At 46.8% G+C, this 26,092-nt stretch overlaps 2 protein-coding genes across 3 annotated transcripts; one reads left to right on the forward strand and one right to left on the reverse strand.

Moving 5' to 3' along the window:
• Window positions 1-291: 291 nt before the first annotated feature.
• Window positions 292-16,124, reverse strand: gpd2 (glycerol-3-phosphate dehydrogenase 2 (mitochondrial)). Of its 2 annotated transcripts, none has more exons than XM_086201707.1 (17): window positions 15,994-16,124; window positions 13,987-14,093; window positions 11,408-11,579; window positions 11,134-11,258; window positions 10,957-11,054; window positions 10,657-10,820; window positions 8,991-9,155; window positions 8,541-8,685; window positions 7,630-7,823; window positions 7,351-7,485; window positions 7,073-7,248; window positions 6,226-6,357; window positions 5,987-6,145; window positions 5,349-5,461; window positions 4,935-5,013; window positions 4,726-4,824; window positions 292-3,472 (listed from the first exon to the last, which is right to left on the reverse strand). In XM_086201707.1, the coding sequence occupies exons 2-17, from the start codon at window positions 14,086-14,088 to the stop codon at window positions 3,347-3,349; spliced, it is 2,184 nt and encodes a 727-aa protein (XP_086057833.1). In that variant the 5' UTR covers window positions 14,089-14,093; window positions 15,994-16,124; the 3' UTR covers window positions 292-3,346. The 2 variants fall into 2 exon arrangements, with proteins under 2 accessions (XP_086057833.1, XP_086057844.1); XM_086201718.1 differs by lacking the exon at window positions 15,994-16,124 and adding an exon at window positions 15,417-15,435.
• A 585-nt stretch (window positions 16,125-16,709) lies between these two features.
• Window positions 16,710-21,347, forward strand: LOC147272807 (nuclear receptor subfamily 4 group A member 2-like). The gene is made up of 8 exons (XM_086204619.1): window positions 16,710-17,084; window positions 17,174-17,216; window positions 17,375-18,210; window positions 19,305-19,434; window positions 19,510-19,661; window positions 19,736-19,935; window positions 20,006-20,184; window positions 20,787-21,347. The coding sequence occupies exons 3-8, from the start codon at window positions 17,380-17,382 to the stop codon at window positions 21,044-21,046; spliced, it is 1,752 nt and encodes a 583-aa protein (XP_086060745.1). The 5' UTR covers window positions 16,710-17,084; window positions 17,174-17,216; window positions 17,375-17,379; the 3' UTR covers window positions 21,047-21,347.
• Window positions 21,348-26,092: the final 4,745 nt, after the last annotated feature.

The following is a 26,092-nucleotide window of genomic DNA, read 5'->3' on the forward strand; positions in this document are numbered from 1 at the left end:
TTTAATGTTTGTATATATGAGGATATATACATTTAAAAAGCCATATTTATCAGCCCCAACTGCTTGCTTTCACACTGTGGGCTGCTGCACCTCCATTTCCTCACGTCCTTCATCTCAGTTGATTTTCAGTGGATGGACCATTCAGCTCATTAAAGCCCTTCATGTTCTCATCTGTCGCTGAAACGCAGGTCATATTTGAACTGTATTGTGAAGCCTCCCGTTCTCAGGCTGTCACCTCGCCTCTCCGCCCCGTCCACCAGCGTTCACACACAAACCACACAAAGCTTCGCAAGCAACCAGATACATTTAATTAGATAATTGCCTTGTTTTTTCTTTCCTTACAGTATTCTTACATTATCAGTGAAAAAAAAAAAAGAACAAGGAATATGATTCTCTTTGAGCCTAGATAAAGCTGTAATTTCATCCAGAGGAGACAGTCAAACATCAGGATGCGGACTTAAGTCGTGCTGCCCATGAGCGATTCTTGACAGGCAGGCACTGGCAGTCTGAAGGGTCCTCGGTTTCAAGGTATTGTGGCCGAACCCCCAAGTGACGTGTAACCGTAACAGTTGCAGCACAAGAGGGAAACGTGGAATGGTTGTTGTTGATTCACCTGCGCCGATTCACACTCAAGAAAAGGCATAAAGAATCAGCCTGCACACATAATATAAAACCTTCTGCCAGTCCTGGTGAGCACCACGGCAGAGGAGTAACCACGGCGGAGGAATAACGGAGGAGTAACCACGGCGGAGGAGTAACCACGGCGGAGGAGTAACCACGGCGGAGGAATAACGGAGGAGTAACCACGGCGGAGGCGTAACCACGGCGGAGGAGTAACCACGCTGGAGGCTCGCTAGTCTTCTCTCACTCTGCAGAAGAGGGCTGTTCCTGGCTCTCGTTCTTTACTTACATTCCCTCTAAGCTAAGGTAGAATTTTACTGATGTCGCTTGTGCAGTGGCCGCAAACGCAAAAGTTTGGAGCCTTTTGCCTCAATCTGATGGACTAGCAGCCATTAGGATGTCGGCTGATACCTCAATAATTGTGAGGCTGCATTCATTTGAGGGAAACATATATTTTGTTGTCCTCTGTATGGCCACTCCAGGCCTCCGTACAGCAACTGTTGCTCCATAGCACTGCTAGCTTTAGGGCTTCAGCACTGCCAGACTACATCTTAACTTCACGATTAAATCCTTTCTATCAAGACTCTTAACTTAAAACCAGACACTAAACATCCAGCAGCTCTGGTCGTTACCCCTCCAACATGGCCGCTCCCGCTGTGCAACAAGCCTCCATTTTGATAGAAACACGATTCATGGATGATCACTGCTGTAAAAATGTCAACATTCTCAACGTTATTTCCTGCTTGTAGAAGACGGAGTGTAGAGAAAGAAGGTAGCGGGTGAGATTTGCAGGCACATGAAGGCATGAATCATTCGCTCACAGCGCTCTTCTGTCCTTCCCACCCTCAACTATCAGCTGAACACCGAGCATGCAAAAAGTCCATCAAATCCTATTTTTTTTGTCACATAAAAAAATGAATCGAACACCATGCAAGGTCACACAACACTGCTGCCAACACGGGGGTTAATATAGACATAAAAGTTCCACTTCAATCACTCACATACTGAAAAAATAAAGATTATTTTACATTTGGAGAAAAAGATTCACGAGTCGCATGCAGTTTAGAATCCCTTTTGAAATCCTGTTTTCATTTGCATTCCATCTATAATCCATAGAGAGTAAGTAGGAATAAATAATGTTTTTAAAAAAAAAAAACTTTATGTGAACAGAAGAGAAGTGCAGCAGTGATTTGGAGGCCAAAGTCCTACAAGAGCAGCGCCAAAGCTTGAAACCTCATCATGTAAACCTCAGTAGTCGTTTGCTGGTAGTGCAAAGGATAGAAAACAGTAGACAGGAAGATGTGCGTCATCAGCGGTAAGATTTGTTCACTTTCAAAAAAAAAAAAAAAGGAAAACGTCAGAAACAGGTCAGAATTATTAAACATCATGTGATTGCACCAGAAGCAACACATGGATGTTTTATTTTGAAGGTCTCAAAGATGCTTCCTGGAAAGAACTGGACCCTTGTTTCCCCTGGCGTACGAGGCTAATGACAGAAAAGCTGAGTACCCTCAAAGTGCTGAGAACATTGTAAAACTACTACGGTTGTCATGTTTCCTTGAGCGCTGCACGTCTCCACCTTGTGGCAGTGACGGGTATTACACAGAGACGGCAACGCACGCCAGTTGTTGGGGTTGTAAAACGTGAGACAACAGCATTTGATCTGATAACGTAAAGAAAGTTTAAAAGAGCCACACAATAAAATTATTGATGCACATTCAAGTTAGCCGAGAGCTAACAGTTAGCGGCAAGACACAAACGCCATCTTGGAGAGCTTATTGTGCGACTTGAGGTAAACCAGCATTGCGAGAACTGGCACGTTGGAGTGGTCCATTTATAGGAAACTGAATTCCTGGTGTTTGTCGTGAAAAACAAAGAATTAATGTCTTAAAGGAGCTTAATAGCATCTTTTAGCTCCATGTTGTGGGTCTACGGCCAATAATTTAAGGATCCCTCACGCCCCCTAATGGTAGAACTGGCTTCACTCTCGTTAAAATGAGGGGTAACGTTCAAATAAATAATTAAAAAGTCAGATTAAACAAAACATTTAGATACATAACCAGTGGTTAAACCTGCCAATTGCTATTTAACCTCTATTTTCAATCTTGCTTCTTGATATTTTTATCGAGAACGACGACACTGACGGACATCCATAGCTCATCAATTTATGAACACTCACACGCACCTTTAGACACAAATATGACATAATGTTATGTTGCAGGTAGCAACATGTTAAATCTTCAACTCAACAGTTAGATTCTATAAATGCAGAGCCACTTTGGAGGGGGTTCATCATTCGCTGAAGATCACTCGAATGTTGCTTTGAGAAGGGAGCGTAAAAACAAAATTGTTATAAATTCCTTTTGAATTAAAACTTTCAGGTGTTTCCAGGAAATATCAGTGACCTTTTAAAATCAAAGCATCAGGACAAACTGCATCACACTAAGTAGAAACAATCGGTGTCGGAGCGAGGAACCACGACGCTGACGTCATCAGAAGTAAAATATCAAAGCTTTTGTTACAAGACGGTATAAAAGTGTAATATCGGAGGCACCTGTTGATAACTGATCAATCCACTGAGGACACACACACACACACACACTCTCATTCTCATCATTAGATCACCCACAACACTCAGGAGTGACACTAGCTTGGACTTGATTTGGCCAAATTCATCTCGCCATGTTCCTGATTGCGTTATTGTTATTCAAATGAGCTGGTTGGCTCAGACTCCGCCCCCGCTGCGGTCCACCGTCACCGGCCCTCTCTTCTCAAGTGTTTCCTCGGCCGACTTCATCAGGATGGCCAGGCGACTGTCCGACACCTGTCCCTTCTTCACGGCGCTCATCAGCTGCACAGAGAACATGACGTACAGTTACAGCTGGATAAGGTCGTCATGCGCTGAGAGGCGTACCGCCACCGCCACACCGGAGAAGAAGACCAGCCGCCACAGCGTCGTCATGTGTTAAAGCTCCGCTAGGCGGAAGTGAGGTTCTCTAATCAACAGCTTGGTGCTATTCTACATCCTTCTCATTGAATTCCATGAAAAAAACCATCATGTGTTCGTTTGTCTGCGTGACGCTCGCATCACTTCGTTCTTGGTCACGACTGAAACGGGCCTGAAGCGTGGAGACGCTCCACCCTGGCCACCTGCTGAGTCTTTTCATGGACACAGACACGTGTTAGTGAGTGAGATGAAATAGTTGTTGAGATTCAGTCAGGATGTAGAACAGCACCGGGCTCACCCTGGAAGTCTCGTGCAGCTTCCACACTGCCTGGGATGTTTGGGAGTGTGTTTCTGCCCTCAGACACCTTTATCCCCCACACACCTCCATGAGTGAATGTTAGGGAGCAGTCCTGCTCATACGCTACCTGCTCGGGGTCCCTAAGCCATCCACGTGCAGGTCGGGCGAACACAGGCGGAGACAAACATTGACATTTAGCATCATAACATCCAGGACATGCATGCACTTCTGTTGTGTGTGAGAGCGAGGGAGACTCTTGGTTTCCTCGACCTCAGGAGTCTCCTGGGCTTCGAACAGAGATCCGGCTAATGAAGACTGAATCACCGACTGTCATCAGGCGCTTCTGTAATGACTCTTTCTGGAAGCTAATTTAGCGGCGGATGGACGCTAGCATCACTTCAGCCCTCATTACAGAAGAAGCTGGCAGAGATTCTAATGAGCTTCATCTGGTCCACCATTAGAGTTCACACCTTCTGACGGCAGCTCCAGTCTCTCAAGGACCCTTTGTGTCCCAACAGCCTTTTCTTAGTCACCACTTAGGAATTCAGCGCAGGTACGGAGGAATATAAGAGCCTGGATGCTGATATTTAGGAGTAAGACATAAGAAGTAAAGTAAATAAGTGAAGTTTTCTCATCAGCTTCTTGTTGTCTCTGCTGGTAGGAGGGAGCTGACTCAGCGTTAATGCTCGCTCTCATGAGTCACTCATGCACTTTTCTCACTTACTTAAACTCCGGTTCTGTATCTTTTACATTTAAAATGGACCCACAGTGTAAGCGCATGTAAGCATTTGATGCATCCCACAATAAAGCAGCACAGGAATGAGACTTAGGCCTGTGCTACACGCTACACGCTACATACCTGCAGAAATTCGTCAATTTCAATTTGACCGTTCTTGTTGACGTCCACCTCACTGAGGATTTCATGGAGGGCATTTTCATCAATCTGGATGTTGACGCTCTATGGAGAGGAAATAAAAGAAACCAAGATCAACAAGACGAACGAATAAAGATGAAAAAAAGACAAACGAAACAAGAATGAATTCTGAAAAAAACCAAACAACTCCTCACTTCCAGGACTTGCTGGACATCAACAGTGGTGATGAAGCCTTTGCTCTCCTTGTCAAATTTATGGAAGCGCTTCTTATACCTGTCAATCAAAGCAGCAGCAACTTGATCATCAGCGCGGGTCGTTAACAGCTGCTTTTCAAAATAAAACACGGCCAATGATGGTGTGACTGTGAGAGCCAGTGAGGCTCCTAATGTGAATGAGACATTTCCGTAGTTTCCTAGCATTTTGGTCTTTTCAAACCTGCCAAACATTCGCAGGTTCTAGACTCTAGAATAACTGCTGCTTTGGGCTGTTGGCTGGACGAGAGAAGCAGCTTGTGTCTTTGGCTTCTACGAAAATTTGATGAGCATTTTTCATGTTTCCTCAACATCTTGAGGAGTAAATGACGACGGCGATGTGGGCGGGGTAAGTACCTGGCTACTTCGTGGTTGTCCAGGTTGATCTCAGACGTCTTGGTCAGCTGCTCAGAGCGAGACCTGTAGCCCATCTCTTGGTACAAAAACTTCTTGGCCGCTTCGAGCTCCGCCTGGAGCAACAGAGACGAGTCTTGTGATTCTGGAGATTTGAATGCATTTGCTCTCTCTCTCCCCCGGCAGCCTCTTTATTTGATTTGGTAACAGAATCCTGCTCAGCGCCCTCATATTCAGGCCACCAACGTTCTAAACGGAGCTGTTCAGAAGTCATTTTTTCCTCTTTTGAGGATATTTTGGATGTACAGCTGCAGGACATGTGTCTAACCTACACTGCTGAACAATGGAGACTCAGTTTTCAGGCGTGCACACACACACACACACACACACACACACACACACACACACACACACACACACACACAAAACGCCTCAGCTCTTTCATACACACTTACACACAGAAGCTTCCACAGGGATAAAGGGTGTGGACCCCTCCATTGTATTCTAATCAAAAAGCCCGGACTTCAACCCACCAGGGATTGAAGTGTTACATAAACCCAGAAGGTTTCTGGAGCGAACCCACAAACAACAAACCACCAAAGCTTTTAGAAATCACGTCCAGTCAGCTGAGGAAGTAGTACCGTGGTACGCTCCGGACTCCAGCCCAGCTCCTTCTCCATGATCTGCACGATGCGTGGGAGCGCTTCGTCTGCCGCCTGCACGTTCAGGAAGCCCAGACGTGTTCGCCGGGCGATGATGTCGATGGCCGTGCAGGCGTATTCCTTGATGGCGTACTGCACCTGAGAGAGAAGACCGAACATTCCAGATGGACAGCTTCAGACGGGAGATAATGGAATGATTGCAGGATGTCCCACTTTACCTCGGCCTCGATGTAGGGAAACTCTGACACCAGTCTTTTCCCTACAATCGGCCATCTTTGACCGGTGACCAGGGCCATCTTGGCCACGTCGTACGCCCTCCCTCCGTACGTGGAGGCCAGGTGCTGGGCGACCTGTGCAGAGACAAAACATCTGCTCTTAATTCAATTATTTTGAAGTCATGACAGTGAGATAACTTTCATTTCACGTTTTATATAAAAAATGACAAGGACACTGAAGACTCAATAACTCAAGCAGACGATCAAATATCACCAGAGCAGGTTGAGGCTGCGGCTCCTCGGCTTCACCTCTTTGGAGGTAAACCATTGCGCCATTTTGTCAATGAGGTGTCACATGTTTACAGATCACAAGAGGACTATTTGCTATTCAGATCGTCAACTTGCCGATCATGTGAAAGGGCAAACGCTGTCCAAATATCAACTGTGACCTTTTAGGAATATTCCGGAGAAAAGCGGAGCCGCGTCTAATGAGGAGCGTAGTAGACACTTGCTGCAGGAGTACTTTTCCTTCAAGAAACTATCGAGTGGAATAAAACCGCGCAGGCTTAATTATTGCAGAGATGGCCCGGAGCTGATGTAGATCAATGTGGCCGTCCTCGCCGCCATTGATGAGGCGTACAGGTCGTTTCTACGTGCGGTCTTTTGTGTAGAAGAAATGTCAGCGTTGTTACAGCAGCAGTTTTAATGTCAGCTGCTGAATGTGTCTTCTATAGGATTGTTTGTAGCTCTGTGTGTGTGTGTGTGTGTGTGTGTGTGTGTATGTGTGTGTGTGTGGGGCTGGTCGTTAGGGGTTGACTTCACCATAACTTTTCTTGAAAGCGGAGCCTACCTCATTCTCCAAGCCGTAGTCCTGCACCAGGCGGATGTACAGGGTCGGGGTCCAGCCTTTGGCCCCCTCCAGCATCAGACCCACGGTCTTGCAGGGCGCGGAGGAGAGGCGATGAGCTGTGATGGCAGCATCCAGGGTCTCTTCAGCCATGGACCTGTAGGTGGTCCACTTTCCGCCTACACACACACACACACACACACACACACACACACACACGATCCCTCCTTTAATAAGACTGATCTCAGATTAGCTGGCTGACCCACTGATAGCCAACTGACCGGCAATGGTGACCAGCCCGCTCTCGCTGGTGCTGACGATGTGGTTCCTGCAGATGGACTGAGTGTCTTTAGAGTTGGGGTCCGTCACCAGCGGGCGAATCCCACTCCACGCTGCAAGCACATCCCCCCGCCGCACTGCAGACAAAAACACACACATTTAATCAGAGCTGACGCGAATAAAATAAGAGATTAAAATGAATTCAGTGTTCTTTTGTAAAAGGTTTTTGTTTTTATTTCAATTCATAATTTCTGTGTCAGAATAACTTAAAACCCCTGTACCTTCCACGTCAGGGCTCAGATAGTTCCGGACTTCCCTCAGGATGAAGTTGATGTCGTCCTCTCCTGGGATGGGGTGGGCCGTCACCTGGGTGGGCGTGTCAGTGGTTCCGGCGATGGTCATCTTCTGCCAAGGCAGGAAGAAGATGACCCGGCCATCACTGGTGGCCGGATCCAGCAGACCCATGTTGTCAGGGCTGTGGGGCAAGAAAGACAGGAAGTAGTAACAGGAAGCATTGTTATTGTTACTAAACAATTCAGAGAGTTGAAGAGAGGTAAAGGAAGGAAAGGACACATGGAGGCGGCAAGCAAGAGGAGGGAGAGAAGAGAATTAGGTGGTTGGCATTTGTGGCGCTGTTGAAAGGGCTCCTGCTCCCCCGGGATTCACTCAATAAGCTCCGCTGAACTTTAAAACTCCGACTTCAACAAAACCACTCTATTGCTCCGCTATATTTTAAGCGGAGAAGAATGTCCTGCACTGGTACGAATAGGTCAGATAATATTTAGCCGACTTAGTATTTACACATAAGAATGAGAAAACATGGAGGAATAACCACTACAGGTTCATGCATATGAAATAGAAGGTGTTGAAATAAAGGCAGGCGGGGAAGTACGGAAGCCCACTGCGGCCATGCCAAAAATGAAGTGTTAAATGTAATCGTGTTGTAACAACTCGCGGGTCAGTTTCTACACGCTCGTTAAGACCCACGAGATTCTCTGGGCATTTGTTCAGGAGTTAGACATGGCCGGACCGTCCAGAGTCTTTATGCTGGTTTTTCAGTGACATGGAAAATCTTTTGTTTGTGTGTTCTCGTTGCGGTTGGGGGACGTCCATCTTCACTGGTGGGAGAGCAACTACCTGGCGTTCAGGTCAGAATGCCGTGCTAGTTGAGAAATGTGAACCCCTTGATTACCTGTAGTAACCTGGAATCACGATGTGGACGCCGGCGCTGGGTTGGCAGATGTTGCCCGTTTCCTGGTTGTCCATCTTCCTCAGTGAGTCTGTGAACGGCCCGGTGGCATTGATGACACACTTGGCCTTGACATCGAATTCCTCTCCTGTAAACGGTCAACGGTGGTGAATGACAGAGCACGCAGGCGTTTTTATTGGTACAATCCAAACCATGAGTCGGACTGAGTCAATGAAATAAAAGAGGCCAAAGTCCCAAACTCAACCTTGACAGTGGAACTTGATGACTACAAGTCTGTCTTATGGTCCTTCCTTCTTTTCATAATTAAAGAGAGAAAAATGAGCACTACACAGTTCAGTTTTAGCTCTAATAATTATTTCACCGGCTTTCTTTTTGGCCCTTGAGACGGACCTCCTGATCCCTCCGGGCTGAGTTAACCCCTGGATTATTCACCTGTGATGATGTCCCTGCAGCGGGCGCCACACACCTTCTCCTTGCCCGTCTGTGGCTCCTTGGTCTTCAGCAGATGAACCACTTCAGTGTAGTTGGAGATGGCGGCGCCGTAGCGCGCGGCGGTGAGGGCGATGGCCAGGTTCATTCGTGCGTCATTGTGCTGCCCTGCAGGGAGGCGGAGAAAAGCATGAAAACTTCTGAGAGATATTCTGGAAAGATGGACAAAGTAGTGCTTGAGATTGATTTGTCGAAGTTTCAGAATATGAGCACAACCGGTGTTTCTGGTAGCATTTACAGAAGCCAAATCTCAAATTAAGAGTTTTAGGCCTTTGTATCTGCTCCTACAGAGAATAAAAGAGACACCGCCATTGTTGTAGCAGCAGAAGTAACCACGACAGCGGGAGAAATAGCTGCTGCTCCGCCGCCCCGACGACACTCCTCTGTGCTCTACACCGCCGGGAGAGAAGGTCAGACTTGGAAATGTCACAGGCGTGATTGTTCCAGACGGCATAATTGGAGAAAAGATGCCTCACCCCCTCCCTCCCTCCCTCCACCATGCTGGCCCTGTCCCCCCTCAGCACAGATGACGGCGGGGGGAGGTGGAAATCAAACATATGCTGCTATGCAGCAGTAAAATGTTCTTCCCTCACCGCTGCACAGACGTTTAGCTCTAAATGCTCTCATATTCAGGGTGCAAGGGTTATTGATAAGAGGTAAAGGTCATCCTACATCAGCCGAAACCAGCGCAGGTAAACTCCTGCCCCCAGCAGCCTGGGAGTTACCACCTGTGGACAGAAAGTTGTTGTTCTCAGCAGCATGTTGCCTGGAAGGATGCTCTGCTCTCCTCCGCGTCCTGCCAGGCAACACGCAACCTTTGCTGCCACGGGGTGAGGGCGGGGGTGAAGGTGGGGGGCGTCCAAGCAGCCTGTCAACACCGTTAGCTCAGCACCAGTGGAGATGCGAGACCGCCAGCGCCATCTACACGGGACGCTTCTAAACAGTCTGGTTTAACTCCCCAGAAACTTTTGTTTCCTCACCTGTGGATGTCCTGCAGTTTCAACAGGAAGTAAAAATGTGCTCACAGGTGTGTTGGGGGGGGGGGGGTGTTGTAACAGCAGCACAAGCTATCATCAAGGATTGATAAGTAGCACCAACTAGCTACTGCATGTCAGGAAGTGTTAGCAACGTTAGCTGGCAGGCTACAATCATTTGGGTCAAACAAGTTATGATTTGGAACTATTTGGAAGTTAAATCCATGTACGAGGGAAAGGACATGATTAATTGCTTTGATTAATTACAAATAATTGAAAAAAATAGTTATTTTACCAACTCAGTTGGTTTTTGTGAGCCAGATGAGAGCAGAGCTCCACCCACAGCGCCATACAGTTCAGAAAACACTGCAATACGAAATCAATATTTTTTCCGAGGCAGGTTGACTCGTGATTGAGTTACAATAATCAGATCAAAGCAGAGGCCGTGCTCTGATGTTGGGTCTGTCAGAGCTGCAGGTTGGATTTTCTCTCTGAGATGAATCTGAGTTGAGAGTCAAGATGGACTCCGCTGCTTTGTTTACAGAAAATAAGTCATGGCTGGGCTGGAAGCACGCTTGTTAGATTACTGTCCACACGCGGCGGCGCCTGCATGGAAACAGGGCGCGGCTCCTCACCGTCGTAGTACACGATGGCTCCCACCAGCTTGTCCTTCTTCAGCATGGGAAAGAGCTCCAAGGCCTTGGCCTTAGTGAGGATGTAGCTGCTCTTCAGGCACTGGATGCCAGCCACCAGGTCGTACATCTTGATCCCTGCGTAGTAGTAAGGCAGCTGCCACCATCTTGGAGAGGAACAGGGGGATTAGAGTCGAGATCCTGACTCACCAGGACCTGCTGGTCATGACTCATGAGCTGCATTCCTCCACATTCAGGCGTTCAAGTCATGAAAGGTCTGAACATTTCTGCCGTCAGTCTTACTTGTAAACAGGAAGCATGATGGGTAGCGGAGCAGAGAGATGGGGGGCTATCTCCAGCAGGTTGGCTCGTTCATGCAGGGCCTCTTTCACCATCATGTACTGTGGAGAACGAGGAGAACAACGATGACCACGAGCACCAAACGTGGAGATGAGGACGACGAACTCGATGAGGAAGAACCTGCTCATAGTCCAACTGCATGATGGCCTTCTGAAGGTAGCGCACGCCGCCATGGATGAGCTTGGTGCTCCGGCTGCTCGTCCCCGAGGAGAAATCGTTTCTCTCCACCAGAGCAGTCTTCAGGTCTGATGGAGGAAGAAACATTTGAATCTTTAAAAACACAACCAAGGAGTGAGGCTGAAACACCCGCTGCTTTAACTGGAAGATAGAAAAGGTCTTGTGCCAGAATGTGAGGCGTTTGGAGAGCGTTCAGACCCGCTGACGGTGATCTTACTGCGTGTGACAGCGTCTAAGGCACATCCGGCCCCCGTGGCCCCGCCTCCAACAATCAGAACATCAAACTCCTCCGTGTTTCTCAGCGCCGCCAGCTGCGCCTTCCGGGAGGGAAGCTCATCAGCAAAGGGAACCTTCAGCTCTGCTTCTGCTGCTACGTGTGCTAGCCGTGCCTGGATGTGACACATATACGCCACATAATGAGGTTCTGGAAGGTTCCACAGAGGTTCCACAGCGTTTATTTCTATGTTAATTTCTATGTTTGATTGTCAGGGGGGAAAAAAATGAAAAGAACACGAATAACGCAACACTTTTCTTGAGGTGAAACATTATAAGAACACTGCACTGTTCATGACTCGCTGGTAGAATTGAATATAGTCAATCCAGCATGTCTCCATTTCTTACATTTTTCTTATTTTTAATGTAACAGTGGTGCAGCAACAAGTTCTAAATCCTGGAAATAAGTTTGCATCATTGGTTCCTCGACTTTAAGTCAATGGATTTTTGACCATAAAACAGGTTCTGTGGTCAACACGAACAGAAGATATTTCAGTACGTTTCATCTCCGTGACTGCATTTACGCTTCAAAACACCGTGGAAGTGGCGTTCACGGCGTAAATCTCACCAGCTCGTCTTCACCACAGGTCCCATTTTCAGCAAGAACCCCAAATCCAAAGTCAAAATCCCATTGTCTCGTGCTGGCGGGAACCCTGAACTTCCTGCTGGACTACAAAATTACATCATCCCTTTGGTGCTCTATTGCTTTGATACGGCACCCAAAGGTTTCTATATTACTTCCTTACGTGCGCCGTAAGCTCAATACACTCATAACATTTTCTAAGGACATGAAGAAATGATTATGAATGATGAAAAAAGTAAAATAATGCCAACTCCGCCCAATTTGCCAGTGGACGTGAGCAAAAGCAAAGATGATTTCCACCGCCATCTCAATGTGCTTGTAATGTCTCACGTTGTCTTCAGCGTTCAAGCGAAGTGTTGCTGAAATTAAATGATTATTATGTTGTCATTATTATTATTATTATTGTCATTGATGGAATTAGTAGGAAAGAAAAGTTTACAAAGCACTTCTGCAACATGCTGCCGGTCTTCACAAAAAAGTCCCAAAATAAACTCAACATTTACTGTTTGATTAGCAAAAGAATGTAAGAAATAATCACAACTGCGACGAAGAGCAAAGCTCCCCCGTGATACGAGGACGTGCCGGTTCACCTAATGAAATATTTATTAATTTTTTTTCCCTCCCGTTCAAGAAGAATGATTGCTGCTCTGAAGCCTTCGAGGCATTTGACTTGCAAATGGCAGCGGGCGTTTGCAATTTGTGACTGCAAACAAGACGATGATATAATCATTGTCTATTTTTGATGATGCAGACAGACAAACACCGCCACAGAATTAAGTGCCGGCGTGCCCCTGGTAATCATGTTAAGTCAGTGAGAGGCACGGTGAAGACCATGCTAACGGCCGATTGGTCGCCGTCTAAAAACTTCTTCAAGAGACATGCCCTTGCTAAAGGAGACAAGACGGACATTCATCTCATCAGCATTCCAATTACTGGGATTAGAGGCATGCATGATTACAAACTATTGTGAAAATAATTATGTTTCATCAGGGTCGACTTCTTGCTTACCAATCCATGCTTGGTTGAGAGGGGCGACGGCGGGCGAGAGAAGACGTTATCGCGCCAGGACACAAAACAAAGTTCACATTAGGTTGTACAGTCAAAAATAAAAAAAAAGTCTGGTATGTAGTTCTGTGGGTTGCCGCAAATAGGCTTGAGTGAGGTCAAAGGTCAGGGCGAACACAGCTGCTGTTGTGCCTCAACTGTAGTCACACGGATATTCGTGTCGTCCTGAACGTGGTTGGAGGCGTCACACCTCCGCTGCCGTTCACTGTTACTTCAGTGTCACCCCTCTACACTGATCCTGCATCGTCAGGAAGTCGTGGCTCAGTCTATCCAGTTAAGCTTTTTTTCAAGACTTCCTCCTTCAAAATAAAAGCATCTGGGCTACAAAGCTATCACTAAGAGGCACTTCCTCCCCCTCAGGCCTTCTGCAAGTCAAAAAGAGCTGGAGGTGAGTGTGCGGTTGTTTTATATTACACCTGAACTGCTTCTCTGAAAATCTCTGCAGACAATCACTGACTTTATTTTGAAAGTGCAGCTGATAAAACTGCCTCGCCTCACCGCACTCAGACAACAGGTTGTCCCTGACTGGGGTTTTTATTTGGTGAGGAGAGGCTCTGTGGTAATCACACAGCAGGAGAGAGAACATATCCGTAGGGGAGAGTTCCACCACAACAACACGTGTTTCACTTCTTTGAATGGTTTGTGCTTGTGAGGTGATGCTTCTCGTAGCGCAGCTGGCAAGCAACCAATAAAAAAAGGAAAACATAAATTGTCAAGACAACAGCAAACACATTCCAACATCTAGATCAGACATGTCCTGACAGACAGTCCCTCCTCGCTGAGTTTTTTCTGTCTAATATTCTGTAAAAAAACAAAAAAACAAAACTGTAATCATGCAACAAAAAAGGCATGTGTGTGGAAGCTTTTCAACTTACCTGTGTCTTCCTGTACTCCAGCAGCTGCGACAGGCCAAAGGCTGTGGCTATGGCTCCGCCGCCTACCATCGCCGTCCGTTTCAGAACCTTCCTGAAGGCCATCGGATCTGAGGAGAGCGTGGTGGCGAGAGACAGCAGACACACGGGTGTTTACAGAGCTTTGAGAATGACAGGCCATCATGTGAAGGAGGCGTGTAGGCCTGGGTGAGGGAGGAACTGAAGGAGAGGCTCCAATCAGCTGATCAATCAGCCATCAAGACTTCACGTGGAGACGACACGGATGCTGTCAGAGTCAGGGGGCGTGTCCTACACCCACCTTGTGTGACTCACGTCACGACTTCCTGTCCTTATTGCACCTGACTGGCTACGGGGGTTCTGACTTTAATCCCTTACAACCTACATTTCCACACGGGGCCGCTGTCCCCTGCTGTGCTTGTTTTAAAGGCACATGGACCGTGTGACATCACAAAACCTCTTCCTTTCAACTTCTCTAAATGCTTTGAAGGTCGGGTCACACACGGACAGCGTCGTAGCAACCCAGCATCATTGTTCCGTTCATTGAGTCAGGCCTTAAATGATACTTCACAAACAAGAGAGGGTTTTTTTCTGGTCAAACGCCTCACTCAGCGACCTCAAGGTCACCCCAAGGTTGAGAAAACTTTCTCAGCCGTAGGAAGACACACGTTTCTCCACAGAATCCACCAACATCCATGTTTGGTGAAGAGTTTGCAGTAAAAAGTCATTTCTTGTGCAGATACTTCATGCTTCTACTTGGAATAGGTCATGTGTTTAACCAGGCCGGTTACTGGCATTTGTGCCATCTGGAGCAGTTGAATTAAAATGCATTAGAATCTGCTCCACCCCCCCCAGGAACCTTCATCCAGACAGGGAATGCAGAGACTGCGCGGGCTGGCCCTCGTGGGGATGGAGGCCCTGGCGGGATGGAGGCCGTCGGCCAGCCAGGCAGCGCTGGTGTCATGTTGTCCTCATTAGTCCAGGCCTTAAACACCGGAACTCTCATTAAGAATCTTTATTTAGAGTAAGGAAAAAAAAAATCAGGGCCAGAGCCCAAAGTGAGGGCTTCAAATTGCCACTGCTATGATTAATTGATTATCAAATATTGGGAAATTCATTTTCTGTCTATCAACTATTCAATAAACTGCTGCTGCTCCAAATGATGAAGTTTAAAGTTTTTACCAGAGAAAATAAATTATTCTGACTCCCTGTCAACAGTGGAGAAACCCATCATGAGTTCTATTCGGTTTTCTGAGCTTTAGTGCGGAAATAACAGAGAAGCTTGAACGTGATGTCCAGATTTAAATGTCAAACGGCCTTAATCTCACCTCCGACCTTCTCCCTCACACCGGTTCTCACACCCTTTCACCCTGCTCATTACTGGAGGATATTAGGCCAAATATGATAATTATTACCCAGGAGTGAAGCCCTTCTGACAGCAGGCTGCTCAGCTGGTTGGACTGGAGAAAAATCCAAGTAAAATGACAGAAAGTGGTGAAATATTCAGGAGGTTGTCATGATGATGCTGCTGTCTTCCATTACTGAGTTACATCAGCCAGCACACTCACTGTGAGTCAGCAGAGGAGGGGATTCCTTCCTGCCATGTGGGCTCCTCTGCCCTTCTAAAATACGAACTATGAACTATTATTGCTCAAGAAGAAGTCCTAGGAGTGGGACTTGTTTGAACCTGGCTGTGGATTAGCTCAGCTTCCCACCGGCGAGCTCTTAATGAAAGCTGCTAAAGGCTCTCGCACCTTTCAACATTCACTTCCTTCATTTCAGCGGGTTTGAACCCTGGAAACAAACCCGAAAGTCACGTCCTTCGCAGCAGCAGCAGCACCGGAGAGGAGGTGATTCCTAGCCAACTAGCAGATGTTGCTATGTTTTTCTGGCTCTCGGCCAGCAACACCACGGCTAAACATTCGTCCCACTTATTTATACATGTCCAAGAAAAAAGAGTCAGCGGGTGATAGAAGAGATATTCCCACTTACAGGATTTCTTGGTTTGTGGCGGGGTGAGAGAGGCTGAAGGCGACGCAGGGCGGCGACATCGGTTGTTATCTAAACCCCTAGCCTGTGTTTGACAGCTACAACCAGGAAACAGAGCGACGGTTGAGTGACGTAGCAGCGGACCAATCAGAGCGCAGGCCCGCGCGACGCTCCTCCAATCATATTCGAGTGTGGGCTGTGCCATGAGCTGAGCCTGGTCCCCTCTCCATCCCTCTCTCCTTGAGGATAATAATAAAGAGATGAGGGACGCCAGCTGTTGCTTTCCTTCTTTAGAAAAAAGAAAAAAGAAAGAAACCGGTATTGTTAAATAAGCCGGACATTTGAACATCGTTTCTCGCACGAAACAATCCACAAATCCACGAAGGAACCCTGCAAAAATACTCCAAAAATATTATGCGTTTGGTAATTGCCACATTTATATTATTCCGTCAAATGTCATTTACAAAAATCCGAATTACATGATTTCATTTTATTTTTTACATGTTTTTGTTTGATTGCCATGTTTGCTGGGTGTCTCCTCCCTCTCTAGAGCAGCACTCAAACAGCAGACAGCTAGAAGAGGCAGATCCGCTCCAGGTAGTTCGAGCTGTTGTGTGTTTGTGATTATGTTATTAAGAATCCTTAATCATTAATCACTAACACTTTTATTTGGACCAGCAGCTTGAGGGAGCACCCACGGACTCACATTTACGTGAGACTGGAGTGAAAACGAGGCTCTTAGGTGTGGTTGCATGTCTGATTTAGCTGACTAAACAATTAAAAGTGCAAGAAAGGCGGCTAACAGTGTGCAAAGACTTCTCTGTGCCGCTTGAGAGAGAGAGAGAGAGAGAGAGAGAGAGAGAGAGAGAGAGAGAGAGAGAGAGAGAGAGCGCTCTCCACCCCTCTGTGGCTCGTGCGTAAAAGGCGCCCCCACCACGTAAACAAAGGCACATTGTCGCTGCCCCTGACTGACAGACCGACCGTGATCCCGCAGTGAGAGGCTTCCCCTCCGCCCTCCACGCCGCCACAGGACTTCATGGTCGCGGCGCAGCTCCAGAGGCACCAATGGGATTCCTCCCGGATGCAGGTGTAAGGTACATCAACCCGAGACAAACACTATTTTCTGCTAATTTATGACGAAATCGGTGCCCGCCGGTGATGCTCTGGTGTTTTCTCCTCATAGCAGGTAAATATCAAGACGCCCTGGAATACGAGACAGCCTCAAGGTAGCTTCCACGTCCTCATCACGAGTTGTTAACGTGGCGCGCAAACTGTCTCCAAAACTTTTACAACTTATAAAAAAAAAAAAAAACTGGTTTATTTTAGGAAAAGGTGATGTCGTCATATTTTCTCATTGTAGCTCTGGTGCGTCTCTGACTTGCAGGGACCATGCCATGCGTCCAGACCCAGTGCGGCTCCTCTCCACAGGGGGCCAGTCCAGCCTCGCAGAGCGCGGCGGGAGAGCGCACCTGTGACTTCCTCACTCCGGAGTTTGTGAAGTACAGCATGGATCTTACCAACAGCGAAATATCAGCGGTCTCCTCAGGTCAAAGTTTTGGACCTTTAGCGGAGTCCTACACCTCGGCTTACGACGTGAAGCCTCCGTGTCTCTTCCAGATGCCGGTTCAGGCGGAGCTTCCGTGCGTGAAGGTGGAGGATGGATGTCCGCGGTTTCAGCAGAATCAGCACCATCCTCAGCAGCCAGACGAGCTGCTGTCCTCCCCGGGTTCAGTCTACTATTACCGGTCTCCATCTCCACACACGCCCATCCCCTCGAACTTCCAGACCCCCCCGGGACACATCTGGGAGGATTCCGGCTCTCTTTACAGCTTCCGTCAAGACTATTTTGCAGCGGCACACAGGAAAAACGCACTCTCCAGATTCTCCCTGTTCTCCCTCAAACACTCGCAACAAGGCAGCCAGAACTTGTCCGCCTGCCAAATGAAATTTGATGGATCGTTTCACGTGTCCATGAACTTGGACGCGCACCAGCCGTTGGACAGCCCCGGGGTTTTAGGCTGCGCCGGACTGGGGAAGCAGCCCGGTGTTGGATTCCATCATCCTCTGCATCTCGCTCACGGTCTCATGGACTACCAGACTCCGTCAGCCCCCGGCCGAGGACCCCTGAGCTCCGAGGGGCTGTGCGCGGTGTGCGGGGACAACGCCGCGTGCCAGCACTACGGAGTGCGCACCTGCGAGGGCTGCAAGGGATTCTTCAAGGTTTGTTGTCAGAGCGAACTCAAGGCTGCAGACAAATATTGTTCTTTGTTTTGTTTTTTTTTTACTGAGAGCAAATCTGAAAAGCCAAACTGTACTAAGAAACGGACGAACGCAGTTTAAATGAGATGAAATAATCATCCGTCAAATCCCCGTGAACCCGGACCCTCTCCTCCTCCACGAGAGCAGCCACTCGGACGCATAATGAAACTTTAATTTGGGGTAATAATCCGTGAGGTAAAGACCCCAGTGGGAGGCCTGACTTCCCTCCTAAACTCTTGATTGGGCTTCACGCACACGTCCTGGTCTCTTGACACACTCGTTTTAGGGGCAAATGTCCTTTATGAAAAATGACCACCAACGTGCTGTGAATTCAAAACCTCCCATTCTTCCCTCTGAAGGAGATTCCCGGGGGCGATTCTTCAAATTATGAATGACCACGACCCTGTATTTACCCAGCCTGCCCTGCCCGCCTGCTGCGTGCAGAGGCGGCCCACAGGAGCTAGAGCGTTGCTGGTCATTTTCAAAAAGGCTTTTTTTTTTCTCTCTAAATTTTCTCATTTTGGTCATTTGTTGTCTCCAAAACCTTCCTAACGAGGTTCTGTTTGGCAGATCATCCCAGCTTTAGTCCAGTAAAAACATCAGATTTGGACAAAAGGGTGTTGTCTGAAGTGATTCCACTGCAAATATAATCCTGTAATCCTGTAAATTAGCAAAGTTTCAATCCCACCAAGCAGTTTCGACGTGGATTAAAGTGTGTAAGCGAGACTATTGAGCTGTGGGAACATCTAAAGATGAAAATATCTTAAAATTCAGAGGTAAATGAATGGAGACAATAGAGAAAAGATAGAAAACCCACAAAAGCAGAATGCATCCAGCTTGTGAAAGGTAAAATGAAGCATTTTTATTGCTGTTATTTGCTGGTTGGCAGGAGAGGCTGCAGACAGGCATCCTCATTCCAACTCTGCGAGGGTTAAACTTAAAAAAAATGCTAAATTAGTTCAGTGAGCAGGGAAGTCATGATGGGTCAAAATCTACAAACTCTCTTTCATGTTCTCTGAATTTTTACACTGACAAATGAGTCTCTGTGTTTCCAGCGCACCGTCCAAAAAAATGCCAAGTACGTGTGTTTGGCAGCCAAAAGCTGCCCGGTAGACAAGCGCAGGAGGAACCGATGCCAGTACTGTCGCTTCCAGAAGTGCCTGGCAGTGGGAATGGTCAAAGAAGGTAACACCTCCCCCGTTCTCCCGTCGTACTGGAGACATCAGACCAAATACTTACTCGTCTCCTGTGTCCCCTCAGTCGTGAGGACGGACGGGCTCAAAGGTCGAAGGGGTCGCCTGCCCTCGAAACCGAAAGCTCCTCCAGACTCACCTGTCAGCACGCTGCTGAGCGCCCTCATCCGGGCGCACGTGGAGTCGAACCCTCCATCCTCGTGCCACGACTACTCCAGAGTAAGCATCAGCTCTGAGGAATGAACCCCTCAATATTCCTGTACTTCATCGTATCTTTTGGTGGCCTTATCTAGTTTAAAGACAACCCTGAGAGCCCCCCAGGGGACGATGCCCAGCATGTGCGGCAGTTCTATGACCTGCTGACCAGATCGATGGAGGTGATCCGAGGGTGGGCGCAGAAGATCCCGGGCTTCACCTCGCTGCCCAAGCACGACCAGGACCTCCTGTTCTACTCCGCTTTCCTGGAGCTCTTCGTGCTGCGCCTGTCGTACAGGTGAACCAGGAGCGCTCCCAACCCTTGCATCAACATCAGAGCAGGACATTTATTTCTAATCGTGTTTCAGGTCCAACCCGGAGGAGGGGAAGCTGATCTTCTGTGACGGCTCCGTGTGGCACCGGCTCCAGTGCCTGCGGGGCTTTGGGGAGTGGATCGACAGCATCGTGGAGTTCTCTACCAACCTGCAGAGGATGAACCTGGACGTCTCCACCTTCTCCTGCATATGCACCCTCGCCCTGGTCACCGGTGAGACACTCAAAAACACGCTACACCTCACAAAACCTCCCCCCCACACATCATCAACAACAGCAAAATCAAATTTGAATAATTTGCAGGTTTTCTTAATCATAAGAAGCTTCTGCACACTGAGAAAGGAGGGGAGAACCCCCAAAGGTTGTCGTTGCCTTCCAGTGCTGCAGCCTGAGCTCTTCACGCGTCAGTGGACAGTCAAAATGGACTGTCGTCTTTTCACTAATAACAGACTGTCGTTATTCTTATTATTGCCGTGTTTTAACGTTGAGCAGGTGCACATGAGACGATGGAGGGATGAAGCCAGGAAGATGTTCCTCATGTAAAGAGTTTCATCCTTCTGTCTGTATTCTTATCACTCCTTCCACCTTTGTGACACCTGGATTTCACTCTTTTTATAAAAAAAAGAAGAAGAAATTTAATAATAAAGTCTTGAATTAAGGATGGATAAAGTCTTTGATTAGCCGTACTTTTAGGTGAACTGAACTCACAGTCGCTCCATTTCTCTGAAGTAGTCGTACCCTCAGCAGTGTGCTGTACTCAGGAAACCAAGGATGTTACTGTCTGCTCAATGGTTTTTGAACCTGGTGCTCCCGCAGAGCGACACGGACTGAAGGAACCGAAGAAAGTGGAGGAGCTGCAGAAGCACATCGTCAAGTGCTTGAAGGACGGCGGCACGTTCTCCGACAGAGACTCGAACTGCTGGTCTAACCACTTGTCCAGACTGGTGGAGAAGCTGCCGGAACTTCGCACTCTGTGCATCCAGGGCCTGCAGAGAATCTTTTATTTGAAGCTTGAAGATCTGGTGCCGCCGCCTGCAATAATAGATAAGTTATTCCTGGACACGCTGCCCTTTTAAAGACAGGAGAGAACACACACGGGGACATGTTCTGTGTCTCTCTCAGCAGTGCTTTCATTTCCCAGTTTGAGAACCGATAAAAAACATTTTATAAATCCAAGAAAAAAGTGGAATGTGAATGATTTCCAATGTCACGCTTTCATCTACCACATCAAGCGACCTCAACATGTTGACTGGATCGAAACCGATTCCAACTTCTGACATGTTCAATAAGAACCACTTTTATTTTTAATTTCATCACTGCAGACACGTTTAAGAGAGAAAGATGGAGTGTACGACAATTTTTCAGCTCCTTTTGATACGAGACAAATGTGTAACGTCATGTTTATGTTTAGTCACATGGAGATCAATATGAGTAGATTTTGTTGTGTTGTCATTGTACATGTTTTATTAAACAAAAGACTGTTGCAGCCGCTGGACTTGGATTTGCAGTTTTTGCTGCCTGACAGCAGAAAGAAACACACTCTCTCTCTCCCCAATTCCATTTTTTTGTCATTCTTTGACTCAGAAATACTGTTGCTTGATGCTCATCAAAGAAGTGTTCTTTATCACTCATTCCAAATATTAATTCTATTTAGGTACATAAAATAAAGTGGTGAGTATTTTGCTGTTCAGGTTTCATGACAGTAAATCATTTCAAGCTCCTCTTTATACCCACTCAGCATTTAATATGATGGATCTCAAATAAATGCCACATGAATTTTATATAGTTGTGTGTGTATATATATACATATATATATATATATATATATATATATATGTATATATATATAAAAACCCTCAAACCAACTGTGTTTAGTTGTACGCATTCGGTTAAACAGATCCCATTCCCTGCAAGATTTTTGCAGTTTTCTAATTTCGAGATGGTAGAAATGACAAAGACTGACATGAGAATTTAACTGTTATCTCCAGGAAGACAGGACAACTGTACAAAGTTTGAGATCGGCCATTTTATTGGTTTTTTTTTGGGGGGGGGGGGGGCATGAACAGACGGATGTAGCCTCCAAACATGTTTACCGCCACTGAGAAGCTGACATTTCTGCACCCTTTAGCATTTCTGCAGCACAGATAAATAAAAGACAGCAAGAATGGTCAGAGGTAAAATAGATAAACCACCTATTCGTCTGTCTGACCTTAGAAACCGTCTCTGGTGACTATCGAAACCCTTAAAATAACAACTTAAACATAATTAAAACACATCGGACCATCTGGGATGAATTAAAGCGGCCAAAATGATCCCAGCTGATTTGTTCTCAACCTCTGGCTCGCCTCCAGCACAGTTACACCTTTTCTCTTCTATCAGACACAAAGATGTCGATTTTATGATTTGAAAAAAAAAAAAAGAGGGGCTCATAAAAAAAAAAGGATGATGCTCCCAAGGAGGTTTTAATAGGGCGGCGGATCAATAGTGGCGTCGGCTCGATGCTCCAGTGTGGCTGGCTGAGATAGAAATGAATCAATAATATTATCGGGGAAACATCCAATTTATTCTGATGATGATGGTGATTGACAGGTGGAGAGAATACAATATCAGATTTTTCACAGTAGAAGTACAACATGTCGATGTTGTGGGAATGGATCATTAAGGTCTATGCCATGGACTCAGAAAATACCTCCAGAATATTATAGTAGATTATTGTTGTGATTGACATACCAGCAATTACATCATCATGACATCCCAGACGGTTCTCTACTGCAGGAGCTTGCTAGTCAAATTCCAACGGCCGGTTTCCCTCTCCGAGGAAGTACAGTTGTTCGTACACTTTGAATTTGCTTCAAGCAGCGTTAAGCTCCGTCTGGCGTGCTTTCAGAACCGTCTCCCATCCAGACAGGTGCTTATTTCTCTCCCCTGAAAACGGCGCTGGTAAAGGTCGCGCCAGGGGTGAGTCCTGCGCTCGGAACGATCAGCGCAAAAGTTGTAAAGCTGCCTCACGGTGATGACTGCGACCCCAGCGAAGGTGTCTGTATCCCAGGACTACCCGAGATAAAACCCTTGGCTGGAACATGCACAAACAAAGCTTTAGAGGCAGTTACAACATCAATGAAGCCTCTTATGATGCGTCAAGGGGCTTCACATCAAAGCGGCGTGTTGACTCACAAGAAAAGCTCGCACGCTTTAAGATGTCTGTTATTATTACACATCCGAGACCCACACGTGGATGATATATTATCACAAGTACTGAAAAGTGACTTTTTCATAATATCCCCCCTTTAATCATTCACTGGCCTTGAGCAGCTGCTTTCTGAAGTCGTCCGAGCCGACTAGGCTGTAGCTCAACGTCTGCCCTCCTACAAGTGGCAGTTGCATCTCCCTTCCCTTCCAGGGAAATCATATTTACTGAGCTTCCAGGATTCCTGTGCTGATGTGAATATTTGTCGTGGAACCTGCAGGAAGGGAATCTTTCTTCACTCGTGGGTTTGTAATTAAATGGAATTCCACCTGTGGTTCCACAAACATTCTTGGCTATGAGTGTGTCGCGCTTCAAGTCCGCTCCGTGCCAAGTGCAAGATTTGTGTATCTATACACTCCAAACATCAAAGTGACACCACATTCGATGTTAAACTACATGTCGGGAGAATAGTCGGCAAGACCGCGGGATCATCCTCCCCCCTCCGAGCTCTTCCCGATTGTCAAAAAATACCCAAACGTGCCCCAGAAACAGGCTGTTTTTTGGGACTCCTGAAACCTGGTGGCCCTCAGGCTGGTTGGTGCCGCGCAGGAGCATCAAATATTTCATCTCAAGAGCTCGACTTTCCCAGGCCACTTTGATCTCTGCATCCATCCGGCTTCAATACAGCTTAACCCTTATCACCAGCCGCCCAGAGACCCTGAGCATCAAGACCGCTGCTGACGGATTTGCTTTCATGTAATCCATTACAGATTAATATAGATTACTGATCAGGTGCGTAGATGGCAGCTGTAATTATAATTAATGGCAGGCAAAGGTGATGGGTGCATCCCGGCGAAGAGATAAATCACCAACTGCACTATTTATTTAATCATAAAACGTCCCGATGGAGCCGGAGTGCAGATATTTTTGAAATATCATCCCTCGTGTTCTTCGTTGGCTACTTCCTCCTTCTTGCCTCCTTTTTTTTTTTGCTGCTCACCTTCGTTCTAGCAGTCATGAATCTCCTCCCCCTCCTCGTCCCCCACCTGTTGCTGGTTTTCTCGTTACTGCAGTAGTACTTCACGATGGTGGTCAGCGTTGCTGCTGATTGTACCTCAAATCCTTGGTTTGTTTTGGTTCGTTTTCCACAAAAAAAAAAAACTCTTTGCGTTTCGGTCCTCCTTCCTCCGCACCGCCATCATGATCATGACCATCATGACAGAGGAAGTAGTAAAACCCTTTATTTAATGTGCCGATCAAATGATCACCAACTAGATTGATTGATTATAACAAAAGTCAAACACCAACAGAGTTGTGTATGACTGAGCTCTTCATTAGTTAAGGAAACTAATCAGTGGATTCTGTATCCAAGCGAGCTTCAAGTGTCCACTTGTGCTGGGAATCTTCTCGTCAACAATAATTGGAAGGATTAGTTGATGTCCTTCAGGGAGCCTCCGCCTCACTGAGCTAACAGGACGAGCCGCCGTCCAAACACTTGAATCAGCAGCTTGGATTATTTCAACCTAAATAATCCCAAGCGATGCCTGAAATATTCCACTTTAGCTGAAGTTAATTATTGACAGATATTTGGGGATTTTACTTGAGTTGATATGATTTGTCTGATGGCAAATGGAACCTCAGTGTTTTCAGCCGTCACTCGGTGGCAGCACGTGTTCCTCTCAGTCTGGGACTTCGATCCCACCGTTGAGTCTTGCCTGAGGAACCTTTCATTACCTTGATTCAAGGTTTGTTGCTCTACATTCTGGTCGTATAAATAAATCCTGAAGCACTGCTCTCGTCGGTCGAGTGTACTTGGAAACGGAATCATTGGCTCCTGAATCTTCCGGGTCCTAAAACCCAGAGACAAATGTCATATTGAAGTCTTCTGGATTAAAAGCCTTTAACAAGGTCTTTGGTGAACCAAGCCTGAAATCTGAAAGTAATCAGTAAATACTTCAAATGTTGTGGCTGGAAGATTTACTGCAGGTATGACGGGGGGGTGGGGGGGTGCAAACTGTATTTGATGCCACGAATACGTAGATCCAGCCTGGGAAAATGTCTTGAATGTAATTTTGTCATGACTTCACCTTTTTAATGATCCAAATAAAATTGCTGTGAAAGCGTTACTGTTGAGGAAGTTCCCCTCTCGTTTGAATATTCACATACACCCATAATTTCATTTGCTATGCACTTGCTGTGTTGATTGTCTGAATTTAAATGATTTTACATCCATAAATGCAGTATAAATATTCCCCTCGAACATGTGGCACAGCATTGCCGCTCAGATTTTTTACAGGACATTTCCCTCCAGCGAAAGCTGTCTGCATCAGGGGGAAGAAACCAAACAGCACACTGAGAAATGGAGGTGGCATCTACCAGCTCCTGAAAGACTTTTTAGTGCAGATACATGAAGAATCTTGAGGGGGGAAAACACACTTTATTGACAGATATCCAAAAAGAAATAGTTTACAGTCTCACCACTGAGGAGGACGTCATGTGTGGACCTCCGTAGGGAGGCAGACAAAACAAGACTTGAAACAGATCTCCATTATCCGTCCATCGGCAACTATATCTCCTCTCTCCTAAAAGATGCTTTGGGGAGCGTTTGAAGAGGAATGAGCAGTTTCAGGGGATGAAGCTGCAGGCTCCCGCAGACTTTGAGGGTTTGTTTGAGGATTATGAGGACGTTTACATCCAGAGACGAAGGCCTGGTGCGACGAGGAGCTCCATCAGGCCGCTGCATTCCTCCAAAGAGTGATGGACAGGTGAAGTCTACAAGTTTGTGAGCTGAAAACTGAATCATACCAAGGCTTCTTTTAAAATGATGCTTCAGAACATCCCTGCTGGCTGATCTCTACGTGCCAATCTGATCCAAATTCATAAATTCTATAAATATGAAAATGCCTAAAGATATGAGTCAGGCTTGCTTCAGACT

This window comes from Aulostomus chinensis, chromosome 1, assembly GCF_037954235.1.
Source record: "Aulostomus chinensis isolate RoL2024-O1b breed Wild chromosome 1, RoL_Achi_v1.0, whole genome shotgun sequence".
NCBI classification, from domain to species: domain Eukaryota; kingdom Metazoa; phylum Chordata; class Actinopteri; order Syngnathiformes; family Aulostomidae; genus Aulostomus; species Aulostomus chinensis.